The sequence below is a fragment of the Doryrhamphus excisus genome, linkage group LG18 (genome assembly GCF_037039965.1).
Source record: "Doryrhamphus excisus strain RoL-2023G ecotype Guam linkage group LG18, RoL_Dexc_Guam_v1.1, whole genome shotgun sequence".
Lineage (NCBI taxonomy): Eukaryota > Metazoa > Chordata > Actinopteri > Syngnathiformes > Syngnathidae > Doryrhamphus > Doryrhamphus excisus.
In genome coordinates, this window is record NC_136374.1 from 5,917,912 (window position 1) to 5,933,718 (window position 15,807).

Here is a 15,807-nt window from a genome sequence, read left to right on the forward strand (position 1 = left end):
GCCCGAGGGTGGAATTGAACTCGGGTCTTTTAGTTGTGTGGCCTGCGCGCTAACCACTCATCCCTCCTCACAAGTTGAATGATTTAAAGTCACTTAAGACTGAAGCAAAAGATGACTTTTTATCATCATGAATATTCAGCTCTCCACATCGCTGCGTTGAGCAAGTTTGTTGAACACAACCGGCACGTTGAACATGAATGAATTATGACAGCTTTAAAAAAAAAAAAAAACATCGACTAGCACGTCCGAGCATTTAAGAAATGTACGGGGCATGACAGTACTCATGAATTAAATATACGACATCAACATGTCAGCGTTCATCAAAACTATATGAAACCACAATATACAAATATACAACCTGTTGCTGCTGCCCTGACGCAGCTCTACACAACACACACACACACACACACACACAACCAGATGACCCTTTAGCACATTTTCTTCACAAACCAAAATTAGAGCATCAGCTGCTCTTCTCAGCAAGTTTTGTATCGTTTGTTTTCTTTTTCCAGCAGAGCCTGAGAGAAGGTGTAAAATGAAGATGTAACATGAATACATCAGCAGGAGGAGGCTCTTTACTATGAATGCACACGGGGAAATAAACATACTGACTGTAAACACACACACACACACACACACACATGCTCACCGGGGAGGTCAGCACAACAAGCCTGAAGGTGCACGCCCACACGTACACAAACACATCATTATATACTGTTAAAGGCACAAGGAGATCTCAAGATGCCAACTTTGCATAAAAGACACCTGATGATGAATTACAAACACACACACACACACACACACACACACACTCACAGTACCCTTGGCTTGGCGCCTGATGACCCCTAAGCGGCACTTGAGCGACACTGAGAACATCCTTCTTCCTGCTTCAGTCAGACATGGTGGAGGACAGAGCGAGCATCGCTGGAGAAGTCACATGCTGAAGCGCTTGCGATTGAGCGGGAGATTCCAGCATCCTCTAACCCCCCCCACCATTACAACCACCCCCCCTCCTTCTTTCTCCCTCTCTCTCTCTCTCTAGCTGCTGGCTCGCTGGTTCAGCTCGTGCGTGTGTGGGAAGCGGCGTGAAATGAAGCTGCCTCCTCAATGTCGCTCTGATACACTTCATTTTCATTGTCCTCCTCGCTTGCTGCTGACCTCCCCCAGGGACGACATCGCTCGCCTGCCTACTTGGGTGACCGCCTCGGTTTTATTTTATTTTTTTACACATTTCCAATTTCCGGCCAGGGAATGCAGTCAGCAAGGAGATGAGATGTTTGCAGATGATTGATGTGCTGCCTCCGGTTGACAATTGAAAGCTTGTAGTAACCATGACAACAACAACACAAGAACTTTTTACACTCTAGAACTTTTTTGTACATGTACAGTGGGGGGAATACTGAAGTGTTTGATCCCCTGATCAAGCGAAAGAGGAATTAGTAGTGAAGATCTTCATTGCTAATTCACACACACAAAAAAACCTTCCATCTTTAAATGTGAGTCTGCCAACTTCAACTAACTTCCTGTCTATATTCTTCTCACGAGGCCCACACACAACAGTAATAAATAAGAACAGGATGTTTGTTCAACATGTTCTGCACATTCATGGATGAGAAGGATGATGAAAGATGCTGCTGAGCCGTGCAGGCGTAGTGAGAAGCCAGAAAACAGGTAGCTGCTGATGAAACCGTGAAGAAAGGAAATGAAACGTTTGTGGGGTTCAAACCTGACCTCATTTGATTTAGAATGAGTCCAATCATTCCACTTGACTCACCACGTTAGAAATGTTCGAGGAGGGGGGGGGGGCTCCAAGTGCCATCGCCATTCAATTCTGAGTGTACTTAGTGCAGTGCACTCAGACGGAAGGCTCAGTTTCCACACTTCATGCTAGGAGTCCACTTGGTGCCAGTTTGCGCCAAAGATTATGTGATTGGCGTGTAGTGGCTCGAACTGGCACCAACTGGCACCGGCCCAGTGGACTCCTAGCATCATTGGCGGAACTTGGCTCGCGCCATTACATTCCAATTGATTCCAATAGGCGGATGGGAAGATTTTAACCGTTTTGAAATTTTCTTGCCGCCAAACTTGGCCCCACTGCAAAATACATTGGCCTGACCTGGCACCAACCAGGTCAGGCCCAGTGGACTCCAAGCATCATTGGCAGAACTTGGCTCGCGCCATTACATTCCAGTGGATTCCAATAGGCGGATAGTTTGCAAAGATTTTAAGCGTTTTGAAATTTTCTTGCCGCCAAACTCAATTTTTGCCGCTGTTACGGGCCCCCACGAGCAAGTTGGGAGGCAGTTTGAGCCACTGCATGCCACTCTGCACCTAATTGGCGACACTCGGCCCCACCGCAAATTGCATTGGCGTGAGCTGGCACCAACCAGCGCCAGCCCAGTGGACTCCAAGCATCATTGGCGGAATTTGGCTCGCGCCATTACATTCCAGTTGATTCCAATAGGCGGATTGTTTGCAAAGATTTTAACCATTTTGAAATTTTCTTGCCGCCAAACAAAATTTTTGCCGTGGGCCAACACGAGCAAGTTGGGAGGCAGTTTGAGCCACTGCATGCCACCCGTCACTTTATTGGTGACACTCGGCCCCACTGCAAATTGCATTGACGTGAACTGGCACCAACCAGCGCCAGCCCAGTGAACTCCTACCATCATTGGCGCAACTTGGCTCGCGCCATTACATTCCAGTTGATTCCAATAGGCGGATTGTTTGCAAAGATTTTAACCATTTTGAAATTTTCTTGCCGCCAAACTAAATTTTTGCCGCAGGCCAACACAAGCAAGTTGGAAGGCAGTTTGAGCCACTGCATGCCACTCGGCACCTTATTGGCGACACTCGGCCCCACTGCAAATTGCATTGGCGTGCAAATCACCGGCCCAGTGGACCTTCAGAATTACATTACATTTTTGCCCTGTTTTTGATCAGGAAATGCTCAAATTCTACACATTTTACTTAAAATGTTACAAATGCTTGATTGGTATTTATTTAATTCTATCGTGATTTTTTTTTTTTTTCATCATGACAGGTGAGGCAAAGCTGGACAACATACAGAAACGCCCCCTGGTGGCTGTGAGCACTTTAGAGATGAAGTACGTGGGATAAACGCGTGTGAGGATAACAATTCATTCCAAACTCGCTGCGAAGCCACAGAAGCTGCGGCGGAAATGGTGCTGAGCCCATTGAGGATTAAGCCGTTTCCGTCGGAATGCCATAAAGTAGAAGAGTGAGGAGAGAGTGTGAGCGACCGCTTTAATAAATCATCAGAGCGGTCTGCTCTGCTGAGATTAGCCAACATGGCCGCACAGCACACGACTGGATTCAGAAAGGAAATATCCTTGCTTCTTTTATTTATTGTCCTTTGCAGACGGGAGGTAAACACACATGTACAACAGTACACCCACACAACAACTGATTACTTCAATTTCTTATGTTTTGAAGTGATAAACAAGAAAACTACAAAATAAACAACAAATGTAATGGTAATGGTAATGGTAATGGTAATGGTAATGGTAATGGTAATGGTAATGGTAATGGTAATGGTAATGGTAATGGTAATGGTAATGGTAATGGTTTTATTTCATTTGAACATGCATCAGATTACAATTGAGTGCATCCCATAATCAGTTCACAGTTCCATGTCCAAAAGGAGTAGGAAGAAGCATTTCATTTCATTTTCTACCGCTTTTCCTCACGAGGGTCGCGGGGGGTGCTGGAGCCTATCTTAGCTGTCTTCGGGTGAAAGGCGGGGTACACCCTGAACTGGTGGCCAATTAACCTAGCATGTTTATGGAATGTGGGAGGAAACCGGAGTACCCGGAGAAAACCCATGCATGCACGGGGAGAACAAACTCCACACAGAGATGGCTGAGGGTGGAATTGAACCCTGGTCTCCTAGCTGTGAGGTCTGCACGCTATCCACTCGACCGCTGTGCCACTAGGACACACAGAGATGGCCGAGGGTGGAATTGAACCCTGGTCTCCTAGCTGTGAGTTCTGCACGCTAACCACTCCACCGCCGTGCCGCTAGGACACACAGAGATGGCAGAGGGTGGAATTGAACCCTGGGTGGAATTGAACCCTGGTCTCCTAGCTGTGTGGTCTGTGCGCTAACCACTCGACCGCCGTGCCGCTAGGACACACACAGATGGCTGAGGGTGGAGTTGAACCCTGGGTGGAATTGAACCCTGGTCTCCTAGCTGTGAGGTCTGTGCGCTAACCACTCGATCGCCCTGCTGCTAGGAGGAAGCAAAGCTTATTAAATCCTACCCCTCCATCTGGTACTTTTACAATCAGTAACTGTTACATTTGTTCACTTCCTGCTTTCCATAATACAGTTTAAGGTTTTTTTTTTGTTCGGTTTTTTTATTTTTAAATTTTGTAATTTTTTGTCCCGTACCAAAGTACAAGGTGATATGAGCATCCAATGACATAATGGGTACCATAGTAAGTGTCAATATAGTGATATATATAGCACATCATGACTGGTTCAAGACTCTTCATCCTTGTATTTAGCAAAAAAAGATTTTAACAAAAAAAATCTAATAACTGTCCAAGTTTTACAAAGTATCAAAGTGGCATCCTCGGATTTGAAAACACCTCCGAATGCTTTAACCGCTGATGAAATAAAGCCGTGTCACACATTCTCAAGCCCACGTGCGGACACGTGAGGTCCATTCCGCCCCGCTGTGTCCGTCCGCCAATCAACCTCCTGACCCGGGCGTCCGCAGAGAAAAAGAAAAGGGCTGACTGGCTTTTGCCAGCGAGCTTTTGCAATCACGCCAGCGAGCGTATCAGGCCGTCAAGTAGCCCTTGAGACCGCCGGCCGCTGTGTCGGTGTGCTAAGTGTCCTTATGCAGAGAAGACAACACGCCTGCTTGGAGCTCAACTGCACAACGACACAGGCTTTCTCTCTTATCTTGTTTGTCGTAATGTGGTGACCGAAGGCCAAAACAATTCAGGAGGCAGACTTGCAGTTCACCCAGTCTAGGCATATTTATTTAGCTTGGCAGAGAAACTTATGGAAAACACGAAAAACAAAAAAATTAAATTGGAAAAAAAATGACTTGACTTCCCAAAACAACAAGAAGAAAAAGAAAAAAAAAAGTGTTCCCCTACCGCTCCCCTTATAGGGCTCCCAATCTGCCCGGAATGTCCCACTTTCGTCCATAGGTTGGTCTACAAAACACATCTAATCATTCATTCATTTTCTACCGCTTTTTCCTCACGAGGGTCGCGGGGGGTGCTGGAGCCTATCCCAGCTGTCTTCGGGCGAGAGGCGGGGTACACCCTGGACTGGTCGCCAGCCAATCACAGGGCACATATAGACAAACAACCATTCACACTCACATTCATACCTATGGACAATTTGGAGTGGCCAATTAACCTAGCATGTTTTTGGAATGTGGGAGGAAACCGGAGTACCCGGAGAAAACCCACGCATGCACGGGGAGAACATGCAAACTCCACACAGAGATGGCCGAGGGCGGGAATTGAACACATCTAATCATGAAACTCTTAAAACTGAATTTCAACACCATCATCTGATGCGACCCCACTGTTACTACAGCTCTCCATAAAACATGAACCCATACACATATTTCCCTACCCAAACCCAAGATTAAACACCCATCCAACCTTACAACCCCCTCCCCCATCCCCAGTACATGGTATGGTCTGATGATGTCATTAATGACGTCCTATAACCTATAAAACCCAGAGACTCATGGCGGCTTCTCCCCAAACATACCTGCAGGTGACTCCCTTGGTAAGTATCCCCATGTAAGACAAACTCTGTACACCTGTTCGAATCCCAATTTAGCTTGGGTTAATACTAGTGATGGCGAGATGAAGCCCCATGAGGCTTCGAACCATTTCAGTCAACTGGTTGGAGAATGGATTCATTTCTTGAAGCTTCATGTGCACACGAAACCACCTGCTGGCCTTGGATACAATTACAGGCGGATGGATCTTCTAGGGATCGACCGATATGTTTTTTTTGGGGGGCCGATGCCGATACCGATTTTTTTCCATCACCCTTAGCCGATGGCCGATTTTGCTTGGGCCGATATTTGTGGCCGATACTGCTTTTGATCCCTCAATTTACATGAAAAAATGACAATGATAAATATTATCTCATGTTTAAACAAATATTTATTGAAATGTAAACACTGAACACAGTAGGATTCGTGCGGTGGAAAAATACACGCGCGTATCGGCCAATACCGATACAAGGAAAAAATGTAAATATCGGCCCAATATATCGGCTGGCTGATGTAACGGTCGATCCTTAGTATCTTCATGTGTGATGCATTGAATGCTGATCTGTTTTGGCTCTTGGAAATGATTATGTACTACAAAAAATTGTATAACCAAATGATTAATCTACAAAGTGTAAGATAAAATATACAGTATATATAAAATACTGAATGTTTTCTTGTCTATAAATGCCATGTATCATGTGATATGGCTAGCTTCATCATGATTGTGTTGGTAATACTGTAATATATTAATATTATAATGTAGTACTATGAACCTTACCATGGACGGGTGAAGGTCCAGTTTCATCTTTATGTTCATGAAAGGCACGTTAATGCCTGAACATGGATGAGGTGTTATTATTGTACCCCAATAAGCACTTCACCTCTCAATAACAATGACAAACAGTGAAAATACAGGTTTGGAAACGCAAACATACCATCTATTAATAGTGTTGATTTGGCTTACTGATCAAGTCAAAATGTTTCCACACTATTTCCTCTTTCTAGCTGCTCCATATCTTCTCTCTCTGAACCCCAAACTAACGTAACCGTATAGTAACCGAACCATCGACAAATACTATCCACACGCTCAACTGACTGACTCTCACCACAAAAGCCCACATTTGAATGTTTGAGCCTGAGGGGTTTATATCGCTGAGTGACAGGCAAACATCGTGGCAAATTCCAAACCTTTTCCCGAAGCCGTCACATGGTACAGCCGGGCAGCGAGGCTTCGGACGTCATCAATTCCGGCCCCTCCCCCAATGAATCACGAAGTGCCCACTCGATTACTCAACACACACTTCGAAGCCCCGGCACATCACTAGTTAATACATCACTATTATCAATGACATAACTCCACAAACAATGAAATACTGAATACAATAATACAACGGACAAGTGACTTTCACATTGTTAAAGATGACCTTCCCAAAAGGGAACCTGTTGTTTGCTTCAGTAAAGATTCCCTTAAACATAGACAGACTGAGCATATAATAACCACTTGCATTTTTAATGAATTGTGCTTGTTAAACTTTAGAGTGACATATAACAATGCCACAAAGGTACATTCCCTTGCCGTGTAAAAAAGTCACATAAAAGGACAAAAAATAAAACATTTTTTCTCACGCTGTTGCAGGCTCAATCGAATCACAGTCCACAGATGGATGAGCTAAAAGCCCCCAGCTGTCAACTTGTCATCCAGTGTGGCTCTTTTTCAGTCTTACGGAGTCGGCTTCACCAACATGCTTTGGCACAGCCGTACCGGCTGGCATCTGTTTGACCGGGGGTGTCCAACCGTTTTTCTGTTTTTATATAGGATATATATTCACTCTATACTCTTTTTTTCCCCTATGGTTCTGATGTTTTTTTTATTTCCATATATTTCAACTTTCATCTTAAATAATCCCTATACATTTTTTCATAATATTATGACTTCATTCCCATAATATTATAACTTTTTCCCAAAATAAATTTTCCCAAAATATGTTCATTTTGGGGCGGCACGGCGGTCAAGTGGTTATCACGCAGACCTCACGCAGACCTCACAGCTACGAGACCAGGGTTCAATTCCCCGTACATGCATGGGTTTTCTCCGGGTACTCCGGTTTCCTCCCACATTCCAAAAACATGCTAGGTTAATTGGCGACTCCAAATTGTCCATAGGTATGAATGTGAGTGTGAATGGTTGTTTGTCTATATGTGCCCTGTGATTGGCTGGCCACCAGTCCAGGGTGTACCCCGCCTCTCGCCCGAAGACACAGCTAGGAGACCAGGGTTCAATTCCACCCTCGGCCATCTCTGTTTGGAGTTTGCATGTTCTCCCCGTGCATGCGTGGGTTTTCTCCGGGTACTCAGTCCAGGGTGGAGCCCGCCTCTCGCCCAAAGACAGCTGGGATAGACTCCAGCACCCACCGCGACCCTCGTGAGAATAAGGGGTAGAAAATGAATGAATGAATGAATGATTCGGTTGAGCTGGTTTCATAATTATACCTTTTGAGTGTTAAGTTGGTGTGTGATGAGTTTAGTGTTCTTTGTAAGAACACTAACACATTCCAAAAACATGTTAGGTTAATTGGCGACTCCAAATTGTCCATAGGTATGAATGTGAGTGTGAATGGTTGTTTGTCTATATGTGCCCTGTGATTGGCTGGCCACCAGTCCAGGGTGTACCCCGCCTCTCGCCCAAAGACAGCTGGGATAGACTCTAGCATCCCCTGCAACCCTCGTGAGGATAAGCTGTAGAAAATGAATGAATGAATGAATGATTCGGTTGAGCTGGTTTCATAATTATACCTTTTGAGTGTCAAGTTGGTGTGTGATGAGTTTAGTGTTCTTTGTAAAAACACTAACACATTCCAAAAACATGCTAGGTTAATTGGCCACTCCAAATTGTCCATAGGTATGAATGTGAGTGTGAATGGTTGTTTGTCTATATGTGCCCTGTGATTGGCTGGCCACCAGTCCAGAGTGTACAGCTGGGATAGGCTCCAGCACCCCCACGAGAGAATAAGCGGTAGAAAATGAATGAATGAATGTTCATTTTGTTTTTATAATAATAATAATAATAACAATAATAATAATAATAATAACAATAATAATAATAATTAATAACAATTAATAATAATAATGATAATAATAATAATAATTGTCACGCCCTGTGCGGGTTTGTGCATGACAGTTTGTTTGGTTTTTGTGTTGGACTTCCTCTGTTGCCTTGGTTGCCATGGTTACCCACACCTGTCCCTAATTTGTCCTTCTATTTAGTTCAGGTGTGTGCGTCTCCCTGTGTGGGATCATTATCATTTGTCCATCAGCAAGTTGAGTTGCTTTTTCCTTTTGCTGCTATTATTGCACAAAATAAATATAATTTACCTGCAATTGGTCCTGCTCTCTGCATCCTGGGGTTGAACCGTAAAGCTCTCAAGTCGTACTGTGACAGAATGATCCCACCAAGTGACGACGACCTCCCGGAGAGCGATTTTTGGACCTGGCAGCTCATCAAGGCCATGGAGGACGAGGAGATGGCGATGCCGCCATGGGAGATAGAGGACTTGGTGTGCGGTCCGGACGACACGTTCGTTTCCACGGCGTGGCTGCATCCCGGACCCACCGACGGCACTCCTAACCCTCCGCGACGCCGACGCAAGCCGCGGCGCCACAGAGCGAAGCCAAGCTCGTCTTCCCCTCCATGCCAAGTCGAGGTGCACCTGCCCTCATGCCCTGCCGGCTTCGACGAACCCGGCGACGATCTCGCGGAGCTCGACGACTGGACCCGGCAGTTTTTCAAGGCGATGGAGCAAGAGTGTGCAAGGTACACCCCAGAGGAACTGGAGACCATGGTGTGGGGGCCGGACGGCACCCTAGTGCCCATGGTGTCGGTGTTCCCGGTACTCGCTGCACACCCTCTGACGCGGCGGCGTCGCCGACGCACGGCACGTCGCCAAGAGGTGTGGCCGCCCTCTTCCGCCTCGCCATGTCACATCACGGCACAGCTCAACCCTCTCGCTGCTGCCGAGTTGCAGCCCGTCGTGCATTCCCCGACGGCTCCCGTGCCAAGTGGCGAGGCGCCCCGTATTCCTCCAGTGTCCAAGCCACGCAGCCCCAGGTGTTTCCAAGACCCGGCTCCCGTGCCAAGCTGTGTGGCGTCACAGATTCCTCCAGTTCCCAAGCCACGCAGCCCCAGGGGTTTCCAAGACCCGGCTCCCGTGCCAAGCTGCGTGGCGTCACAGATTCCTCCAGTGCCCAAGCCACGCAGCCCCTGGGGTTCCCAAGACCCGGCTCCCGTGCCAAGCTGCGTGGCATCCCCAAGCAGTCCCCAAGCCACGCAGCTTCAAGGTTCTTCAAACCCCGGCTCTTGTGCCAAGCGGCGTGACTCCACAGATTCCTCCAGTCCCTAAGCCACGCAGCCCCAGGTGTTCTCAAGACCCGGCTCCCGTGCCAAGCGGCGTGGCCTCACAGATTCCTCCAGTCCCCAATCCGCGGAGCCCCAGGGGTTCCCAAGACCCGGCTCCCGTGCCAAGATGCGTGGCATCCCGGATTCCGCCTGTGCCCAAGCCGCGCAGCCCCAGGGGTTTCCAAGACCCGGCTCCCATGCCAAGCTGCGCGGTGTCCCTAATTCCTCCCATGCCCAAGCCTCGCAGCTTCAAGCCCAAACAAGTGGCTGCGGCCGGGACTGCTGACCTTGAGGAGCCAGTGACCTTCCTCCAAGCCTCCCTTCCCTGGTTTCGGCTCCCTCTGATGACGGCGTCTGGGATCCGCCTTCGAGAGGGGGGGCTAGTACCACCTGCTGGGCTATGCTGGAAGCACAGCCCAGCCCACCAATGGAAGGGGAGGATGGCGCCACCTGCTGGGGGAGTGAGGAGGCACAGCCCACTCCACCTGCAGGACGAGCAGCAGGGCTTGCTGGAGCAGATGGACAGGCTCTGGCATGGTCGACGCCTGCTGCTTCACCGTCGCTGCGTCAGGGTCGGACGCCTGCTTCTTCGCCGTCTCCGCGTCAGGGCCGGACGCCTGCTTCTTCGCCGTCTCCGCGTCAGGGCCGGACGCCTGCTTCTTCGCCGTCTCCGCGTCAGGGCCGGACGCCTGCTTCTTCGCCGTCTCCGCATCAGGGCCGGACGCCTGCTTCTTCGCCGTCTCCGCGTCAGGGCCGGACGCCTGCTTCTTCGCCGTCTCCGTGTCAGGGCCGGACGCCTGCTTCTTCGCCATCTCCGTGTCAGGGCCGGACGCCTGCTTCTTCGCCGTCTCCGTGTCAGGGCCGGACGCCTGCTGCTTCGCCGTCTCCGCGTCAGGGCCGGACGCCTGCTGCTTCGCCGTCTCCGCGTCAGGGCCGGACGCCTGCTGCTTCGCCGTCTCCGCGTCAGGGCCGGACGCCTGCTGCTTCGCCGTCTCCGCGTCAGGGCCGGACGCCGCCTACCTCTAGACTCTCTGCCGGGGCTCAGGTTCTGCACCCAGGGCGCCCCCCTGAGGAGGCCTACCCCGCGCATAGTCGAGGGCGCCCCCCGGAGAGTGCTTACCACCTCCGCCGACCCAACCATTCCCTCCATCACTTGGAGGGGTCGTGCTGCCTGCCGCCCCGGCCGGCCCCCAGAAGGATCCCGTCGGCGACCCACCTCCGGTCCCCCCACCACCCATCCCTCTTTGACTGAGAATATTTTTGGACGTCTAGGATCCGTCCTTGAGGGGGGTGTACTGTCACGGTCACGCCCTGTGCGGGTTTGTGCATGACAGTTTGTTTGGTTTTTGTGTTGGACTTCCTCTGTTGCCTTGGTTGCCATGGTTACCCACACCTGTCCCTATTTTGTCCTTCTATTTAGTTCAGGTGTGTGCGTCTCCCTGTGTGGGATCATTATCATTTGTCCGTCAGCAAGTTGAGTTGCTTTTTCCTTTTGCTGCTATTATTGCACAAAATAAATATAATTTACCTGCAATTGGTCCTGCTCTCTGCATCCTGGGGTCGAACCGTAAAGCTCTCAAGCCGTACCGTGACAAATAATAATACAATTATTATTAATAATAATAATATAGTTATTATTATTATTATTATTATTATGTATTATTATAATAATGAATTTATTATATTATATAATATTATTTATATAATAATAATAATACTAATAATAGTAATAGTAATAATAATAATAATTATTATTATTATTATCATTAATATTATTATTATTATTTTTAAAATTTTTAAAAGAATATTATAATAATAATAATAATAATTATTATTATTATTATAAAACTATGCTATCAAAATTGTTTTAATTTTCCTCATGAAATTACAATGTTTACATCTCATTATAATATGACTTTTCTCATGTAATATTTTGAATTTATTCACCTAAAATTACAGCTGTTTGTTTTCCCATAATTATGACTTTATTCCCATTCCCGTTTTGACGTTATTCTCATTCTGTTTCTATTCTCATTCTATTCTCATAATAGTCTGACTTTTGTCTTTAATATTCAAATTTATGATACTAAAATCGTGTTATTTTCACTTATAATAAAACTAAGTTATTCTCAAACAATAAACATCTTTTCTTGTTTGATGACAACTTTTTTCTTTTAATATTAATTTAAATTAATTTTTTTTTTAATGACTGCTGATTTTTACTGTTTTTTTTCTGGTTATATAAAAGGCCAATAAAAAAAAACAGCTGCAATACACAAATGGCACCCGGGCTGGACTTTGGACACATCTGTGTTAGACTCACCCCACTAAACCAGCGTCCTGGCACCAACATAACCCAAGTAACCCTGGGGACTCGAACCAGAGTTTACTGAATGAGAATTGCACAGACCCAGCAGATGATCCAAAAGCTCGAGCAGTCAACTTGTCACTCAGTGGAAGTTTTTAAGCCGTCTACAAGGACCAATCAGCATCCTTTGAGGCATAGCCAGGGGCGTGACCTAAATGTGACCACTAACCACTGGCTCGTACCAGACCAGCCTCCGAGCAAAGTGACAAGTATAGCTAAGTTTTACTAAGTTTGTCAGCAAAATGAGATGAGGTCGAGCTGCAGATGACAGCTGAGTGACGGTGAGTGCAGGGAAAGTGGAACTCGGAGAGAAGAAGCAGGCGTGAGCTTCACTTTTTTTCCTTATTCAGATGAATGTTCCTCCTTCTCCTTCTCGCATGGTCATCATCAAGAATATGTCCATAAGATATTCTAGATCTTCTGGTGTGAAGTACTATCACATGTACAGTAAATACAGTTATGATAATCCGGCTCTCCATAAGCAGACGCAATGCAACCTGAGGGTGACGGGAGACAAAAGTGTTTCAGCTTGACTGACAACCAACAATGCCAGCATCTCTCTCTCTCCAAGGATGAATGACTCATGAAGCTCCAGTCAGTAATAAGAGTGGAGAAGTTTCTCCAAGAAGTAGCACAGAGCCGCCCACACCCGACTGCTGTATCATCCACGAAGCAGGAACCAGAGCAAGGAGGGCGCGACCGGCTCGCTCAAGGTGTGGAGGTGGAATGATGAGAAAAAAGGGATTGAAGAGCTAAATTTAGCTGCTCAGCCTCAATGACTCCCGCAGTGCTTTAACTGTACTCTCATATTATTACAGCAGGGGCAATTATTTGGATTCATGGGCCACATTTGGGTTGAAACATTTATGTACAGCAATCCCTCGGATTCCTTGTTTATAAATGGAATATTCATAGTTAGAGCATAGAAAACCTGTTTACGACCTTCTAAATACAGTTTCCAACATTATTGTAGCCCTCTATACATGATATAACACCCCTATGGTCACCTTTACACTCCTATTACCCAATATAGTGAACAAAATATAATAAAATAATACATATAAGGCATAAATACAACATGGTGAAAGTGTGGAGCGTGGCTGTTTTTTTAATATTTAAGAAAACAAAAACTTTTGGAACATTGCGTTGCAGAAAAAACGACAGTGTTACAATAATAAAGTCAAAATATTATAAAAATAAAGTCATAATTATGAGAGGAAACAAGCAGAATAAAAAGCAGAAATGAAAAAAAAACAGCTGTAATTTTACAAGAATAAAGTCTTAATATTCAGGGAAAACTGTGGTAACTAATTTATTTCATTCATTCAGGGGGGGTACACCCTGGACTGGTCGCCAGCCAATCACAGGGCACATATAGACAAACAACCATTCACACTCACATTCATACCTATGGACAATTTGGAGTCGCCTAGCATGGTTTTGGAATGTGGGAGGAAACCGGCGGTCGAGTGGTTAGCGGACCTCACAGCTAGGAGACCAGGGTTCAATGCCACCCTCGTCCATCTCTTTGTGGAGTTTGCATGTTCTCCCCGTGCATGCGTGGGTTTTCTCCGGGTACTCCGGTTTCCTCCCACATTCCAAAAACATGCTAGGTTAATTGGTGACTCCAAATTGTCCATAGGTATGAATGTGAGTGTGAACGGTTGTTTGTCTATATGTGCCCTGTGATTGGCTGGCCACCAGTCCAGGGTGTACTCCACCTCTCGCCCAAAGACAGCTGGAATAGGCTCCAGCACCCCCCGCGACCCTTGTGAGGAAAAGCGGTAGAAAATGAATGAATGAATGAATGTTGTATGCTGGGAAATCCGAAAAAAAGGCGCTCAAAATGTGAATCACATTGCGTCTTTGAACGCAACCCTTCATTGCTCATAAAAAACATGGTTAAAAGTTAAACTGTGCTTTTTTGTGAATCATTCACAATCCTCTTGTGAGACATGACTACATACTGAATGTCTTTCTCTTTTCTGTGCGTTCTAAAGATATAAAAACAGCTAAAAAGAAGCAGCTGTAGACGGCATGTAATGGGAAACACTTAAGCTTTCCAAAAACAACTCAAAAAAGCGTGTCGGCAAAGGTGTATTAATTGCATCCACAGAGTTGGACCAACCATAGTGTTCTCTGTCTGGAACACGGTAGTCCTGCAAAAAGCGTGTAATGACCACATTTAGACAACCGATGTTGTGCCATGATTGTCTGCACTTAGTGAATTCCCAAACAACCACTCACACTCACATTCATACCTACGTATGGACAATTTGGAGTCGCTAATTAACCTAGCATGTTTTTGGAATGTGGGAGGAAACCGGAGTACCCTGAGAAAACCCACGCATGCACGGGGAGAACATGCAATCATCCACACAGAGATGACCGAGGGTGGAATTGAACCCTGGTCTCCTAGCTGTGAGGTCTGTGTGCTAACCACTCGACTGCCGTGCAGCCCCAGATCCTAAACATTTAATAATTTATTTATTAAAGTGTTGTTCGTAGTAGTCAGGAAGAGTGTGACTTATCACAGCGGCGTGGGCGTGCCGGAAAAAAAATCAAAAAGTAGAAATCCAACTGGAATAGGTGCAGATTCTGGAAGATCTACAAGTGTATATATTGTATATTATTGTATTGAATCCACAACTCAATACAAAGAGTCACACAATGAGTATAATAGGTAGCCTTAAAGGTATACGATAGCATTATAATAGCATTGCAGACTCTATTGCCAGCAACAGCTTCCAGTTTGTTGTGGAAGAATGAGAAGAAAGCCAAGCAGGTCTGTTATTGCCAAATATGGAGAACAAATCCACTGCTATGTTCTTCTGTGTTCCTCATTAAGATTTGTCTACAAACAGCTGACTGGAGGACAGAGAGTCAATATATTGAATTTATATATGTTGTATTTGTTTTTGCTCTATGAAGAAACAATTTCTCCTGTCCGTATTTCAACTTTTCACAGGCAGCGTCTCACCTTCACATGCTTTTGTGAGTGAAAACAAAGCAATTTTTTCCTATTATTAAAAAGGGAGGAATCTGTGTCACCAAGCTGATTGTCATTCCGAGGAAGATGCGGGACTCTTTCATTCCTCTCAGCTGAGATTTTTCAACTTTCTAAAAGAAAGTCGAAATAGACAATGTCTTCAATATGTCCTCTACGGTGGTCCATGAAGACACAAATGTCACCTGTGCATCATGCAAATGAGTCTTTGTCATGACACTGGTGTTTTTATTGTAATTCCTGTTTTGCCTGTGTTGTCAGT

The 15,807-nt window shown here is 46.0% G+C and overlaps 1 protein-coding gene across 6 annotated transcripts in view; it reads right to left on the minus strand.

Annotated features, from left to right (window-relative positions):
- The window catches only part of LOC131106519 (glutamate receptor-interacting protein 2-like), a 161,933-nt gene that overhangs the window by 78,423 nt on the left and 67,703 nt on the right, over positions 1–15,807 (minus strand). For 2 of the 6 annotated variants that reach the window (XM_058055674.2, XM_058055672.2), the window contains exon 1: positions 822–970. The exons of the other annotated variants lie outside the window; for them this stretch is intronic. In XM_058055674.2, the coding sequence (XP_057911657.2) occupies positions 822–876 (55 nt within the window). In that variant the 5' untranslated portion in view covers positions 877–970. Of the gene's footprint in view, positions 1–821; positions 971–15,807 lie in introns of those variants that run through there. 6 annotated transcript variants of the gene reach the window in all.